At 41.2% G+C, this 5,405-nt stretch overlaps 1 protein-coding gene and 1 non-coding gene across 2 annotated transcripts; both read right to left on the reverse strand.

Annotated features, from left to right (window-relative positions):
* Positions 1–790: 790 nt before the first annotated feature.
* On the reverse strand, positions 791–863 carry TRNAE-UUC. The gene has a single exon. It is a non-coding gene; the product is annotated as a tRNA-Glu (tRNA).
* A 1,894-nt stretch (positions 864–2,757) lies between these two features.
* On the reverse strand, positions 2,758–3,317 carry LOC122690693 (10 kDa heat shock protein, mitochondrial). The gene has a single exon (XM_043897599.1). It carries the CDS (start codon positions 3,255–3,257, stop codon positions 2,949–2,951), a length of 309 nt encoding a protein of 102 aa, XP_043753534.1. The 5' UTR covers positions 3,258–3,317; the 3' UTR covers positions 2,758–2,948.
* Between the last annotated feature and the right edge of the window lie 2,088 nt (positions 3,318–5,405).

Below are 5,405 nucleotides of genomic sequence, written 5' to 3' on the forward strand. Positions count from 1 at the left end.
TCCCCTATGAATGAGAAACATCCTAGAGAAGCACATTTTCAGCCAGTTCCAGAGGGTGGATGTCCAGCAAGTTCCTCTGACTCAGCACACCAGAGGCAACTTCTCTAACAAGGCCTGGATCTCTCAGCTATACAGGGAAAGAGAGATTATCACAGCTCTGTGAGTAGTGACTATTACATATTGTTTTTATATTGTCTGCCATTGTATATTATATCTGCTCTTCCTCTATTCTTTTAGAGTTCCCTTGACTTCTTACCAGTCAATCTCTTATTACTCCAGTCCCCTGTTATCGTTAGTAATTCTTTATGTTAAACTTTTCCTGTTAAAATCCCCCTGTGCTTTCTCTGTCCTGACTGAACCCAGACTAACATGCTTCATCATCTTTAGTGAACTCACCTCCACTTTAGCTAACCACTTGCAAGGTCACACCTTATACTTGGTCATCGAACAAACTTCTCTGCCTCCTGCATCATGAATTCAAGCACTACATTTTCTAACCACAACCAACTGTCTTTTCAGCTTGTTTATTCAGTTACTCCCACTACAATTAGTCCTTAGCCACATAGCGATCCTCAAAGCATGGTTTTCTAAGATGATTATACAAATTTACATTCCCACAAGCAGGGTATGATTTCCCGTCACTCCATATCATAGCTAACACTCCATATTACAGACTTCTTAATTTTTTAGAAAATTTTTGTGGGTGTGAAATTTACTCTTGTATGATTAATAATAAGGTTGAGCCTTTTTTCTTTTTTTTGGCTGCACCACACAGCTTGGGGGATCTTAGTTCCCCAACCAGGGATGGAACCCAGGACCTCTGCAGTGAAAGCACAGAGTCCTAACCACTGGACCACCAGGGAAGTCCCGAGAATTTTTTTATACGTTGATTGGCCACACATATTTCCTCTTCTGTAAAATCTTTGTTCATTTCTATTGCCCATTTTTTACTAGGTTGTTTGCCTTTTTGTTACTGATTCATAAAAGTTTGTCATACTGGGAGTTCTCTAGCAGTCCAGTAGTTGGGACTCCACGCTTCCACTGTGCAATGGGAAGGGGGGCAGGTAGGGAGTATCTGTGTTTGTTCCCAGGTCAGAGACCTAAGATCCATAAGCCGAAGTGTGCAACCAAAAAAAAAAGTTTGTCACACCTTATGGATACTAAATTAATGTCAGTTATTTGTTTGCAAATAATTCATTCTGTAGCACATTTTAGGAAACAGAGGTCCTCAATTTTTTAAATAAGATACTTCATCTCACTCTCATGTAAAACAAATGCAGAATTTGGCAGTCCAAGGCTAGCATGCAGCTACCTAGTCATCAGAGATCCAGGATGCTACTTTTCAGTTACTTTGCCATTTTTAGCTTCTCACCTCATAGTTCAAAATGATTCTTTGTGTGAATTTGGATTAAGCACTGGGTTTGTTGTTGTTGTTGTGGCTACACAACATGTGGGATTTTAGTTCCTGGACCAGGGATCAAACCGATGCCCCCAGCACTGAAAGCATAGAGTCTCAATCAGTGGACCACCAGGGAAGTCCCCACAGTGGTTTCTTAGATATCACACCACAGCCACAAGCCACAAAAGAAAAGAAGAGATAAACTGGTCTTTCTCAAAACTAATAATTTTGTCCTTCAAAGGACACCATCAAGAAACTAAAAAGACAACTCAGTATGGGAGAAGATATTTGCAAATCATATTTCTGATTAGGGACTTGTATCCAGAATATATATATATTTTAAAAAAAAACCTCTTACAACAACAAAGAGGCAAATAGCTAAAAATGGGTAAATTGTCTGAAGAGACATTTCTCCAAAGATATCAGTTCAGTTCAGTTCAGTTCAGTCGCTCAGTCGTGTCCAACTCTTTGCGACCCCATGAATTGCAGCACTCCAGGCCTCCCTGTCCATCACCAACTCCCGGAATCCACTAGAACTCATGTCCATCGAGTCGGTGATGCCATCCAGCCATCTCATCCTCTGTCGTCCCCTTCTCTTCCTGCCCCCAATCCCTCCTAGCATCAGGGTTTTTTCCAATGAGTCAATTCTTCGCATGAGGTGGCCAAAGTATTGGAGTTTCAGCTTCAGCATCAGTCCTTCCAATGAACACCAAGGACTGATCTCCTTTAGGATGGACTGGTTGGATCTCCTTGCAGTCCAAGGGACTCTCAAGAGTCTTCTCCAACACCACAGTTCAAAAGCATCAATTCTTCGGCACTCAGCTTTCTTCACAGTCCAACTTTCACATCCATACATGACTACTGGAAAAACCATAACCTTGACTAGACACACCTTTGTTGGCAAAGCAATGTCTCTGCTTTTTAGTATGCTATCTAGGTTGGTCATAACTTTCCTTCCAAGGAGTAAGCATCTTTTAATTTCATGGCTGCAGTCACCATCTGCAGTGATTTTAGAGCCCAGAAAAATAAAGTCAACCACTGTTTCCACTGTTTCCCCATCTATTTGCCATGAAGTGATGGGACCAGATGCCATGATCTTAGTTTTCTGAATGCTGAGCTTTAAGCCAGCTTTTTCACTCTCCTCTTTCACTTTCATCAAGAGGCTTTTTAGTTTCTCTTCACTTTCTGCCATAAGGGTGGTGTCATCTGCATATCTGAGGTTATTGATATTTCTCCCGGCAACCTTGATTCCAGCTTGTGCTTCTTCCAGCCCAGCGTTTCTCATGATGTACTCTGCATAGAAGTTAAATAAGCAGGGCGACAATATATAGCCTTGACGTCCTCCTTTTCCTATTTGGTTTATATTTTTTTATTTGGAAATGTTTATACCAGTACAGTGAAACTAAATTTTAAACACTGGATGTCATTAGCTTGGATATCCTTAGTTTATTATAAAAGAGAAACATGGAAATTATTTACATGATGAAAGATTTCAGAACTTCAGTGGAATGGGCAGCTTCAAGTGATGCCATTTCAATAGTGACTTATTTCAGTCAACATATTTCCCAAGAATGTCACCATCTCTAAATAAGAAATAATCCTTGTCGTCTAGAACTACTTTGGTGCCTCCATATTCTGGGAGAAGAACTTTATCTCCAACTTTCACACTAACTGGCTGAATCTCTCCACCCTTTCCTTTAGAGCCTGATCCAACAGCTACCACCGTTGCTTGCAATACTTTTCCTTGTGATTTTTCTGGAAGCATAATGCCTCCTTTGGTTACAGTTTCGGCTGCACTTCTTTCAACTAATACTCGGTCAAAGAGGGGAAGAAACTTTCTGAATGCCTGCCCTGCCATGACTCCGGCTGCCGCAGTTCGCACTCTGCACTCACGCCGCAGGCAAAAGGAGAGACCTACTGTCCTTTCCCTATTTGGAACAAGTCTGTTGGCCCATGTCCAGTTCTAACTCTTGCTTCCTGACCTTCATATAGGTTTCTCAAGAGGCAGATCAGGTGGTCTGGTATTCCCATCTCTTTCAGAATTTTCCACAGTTTATTGTGATCCACACAGTCAAAGGCTTTGGCATAGTCAATAAAGCAGAAAGAGATGTTTTTCGGGAACTCTTGCTTTTTTGATGATCCATTGGATGTTGGCAATTTGATCTCTGGTTCCTCTGCCTTTTCTAAAACCAGCTTGAACATCTGGAAGTTCACAGTTCATGTATTATTGAAGCCTGGCTTGGAGAATTTTGAGCATTACTTTACTAGCGTGTGAGATGAGTGCATTGTGTGGTAGTTTGAGCACTCTTTGGCATTGCCTTTCTTTGGGATTGGAATGAAAACTGACCTTTTCCAGTCCTGTGGTCACTGCTGAGTTTTCCAAAGTTGCTAGCATATTGAGTGCAGCACTTTCACAGCATCATCTTTCAGGATTTGAAATAGATCAACTGGAATTCCATCACCTCCACTAGCTTTGTTCATAGTGATGCTTTCTAAGGCCCACTTGACTTTGCATTCCAAGATGTCTGGCTCTAGGTGAGTGATCACACCATCATGATTATCCGAGTCGTGAAGATCTTTTTTGTATAGTTCTTCCCTGTATTCTTGCCACCTCTCCTTAATAGCTTCTGCTTCTGTTAGGTCCATACCATTTCTGTCCTTTATCGAACCCATCTTTGCATGAAATGTTCTCTTGGTATCTCTAATTTTATTGAAGAGATCTCTAGTCCTTCCCATTGTGTTGTTTTCCTCTATTTCTTTGCATTGATTGCTGAGGAAGGCTTTCTTATCTCTCCTTGCTATTCTTTGGAACTCTGCATTCAAATGGGAATATCTTTCCTTTTCTCCTTTGCTTTTCACTTCTCTTCTTTTCACAGCTATTTGTAAGGCCTCCTCAGACAACCATTTTGCCTTTTTGCATTTCTTTTCCATGGGGATGGTCTTAATCCCTGTCTCCTGTACAATGTCACGAACCTCCATCCATAGTTCATCAGGCACTCTGTCTATCAGATCTAGTCCCTTAAATCTATTTCTCACTTCCACTGTATAGTCATAAGGGATTTGATTTAGGTCATACCTGAATGGTGTAGTGGTTTTCCCTACTTTCTTCAATTTAAGTCTGAATTTGGCAATAAGGAGTTCATGATCTGAGCCACAGTCAGCTCCCAGTCTTGTTTTTGCTGCCTGTATAGAGCTTCTCCATCTTTGGCTGCAAAGAATATAATCAGTCTGATTTTGGTGTTGACCATCTGGTGATATTCATGTGTAGAGTCTTCTCTTGTGTTGTTGGAAGAGGGTGTTTGCTATGACCAGTGCGTTCTCTTGGCAGAACTCTATTAGCCTTTGCCCTGCTTCATTCCGTAGTCCAAGGCCACATTTGCCTGTTACTCCAGGTGTTTCTTGACTTCCTACTTTTGTATTCCAGTCCCTTAAAATGGAAAGGACATCTTTTTTGGGTGTTAGTTCTAAAAGGTCTTCTAGGTCTTCATAGAACTGTTCAACTTCAGCTTCTTCAGCATTACTGATTGGAGCATAGGCTTGGATTAATGAATGGTTTCCCTTGGAAACGAACAGAGATCATTCTATCATTTTTGAGACTGCATCCAAGTACTGCATTTCGACTCTTTTGTTGACCATGATGGCTATTCCATTTCTTCTAAGGGATTCCTGCCCACAGTAGTAGATATAATGGTCATCTAAGTTAAATTCACCCATTCCAGTCCATTTTAGTTCACTGATTCCTAGAATGTCAACATTCACTGTTGCCATCTCCTGTTTGACCACTTCCAATTTGCCTTGATTCATGGACCTAACATTCCAGGGTCCTATGCAATATTGCTCTTTACAGCATCGAACCTTGCTTCTATCACCAGTCCCATCCACAACAGGGTATTGTTTTTGCTTTGGCTCCATCTCTTCATTCTTTCAGGAGTTATTTCTCCACTGATCTCCAGTAGCATATCGGGCACCTACCAACCTGGGGAGTTCCTCTTTCAGTATCCTATCA

Source organism: Cervus elaphus, chromosome X (assembly GCF_910594005.1).
Source record: "Cervus elaphus chromosome X, mCerEla1.1, whole genome shotgun sequence".
NCBI lineage: Eukaryota > Metazoa > Chordata > Mammalia > Artiodactyla > Cervidae > Cervus > Cervus elaphus.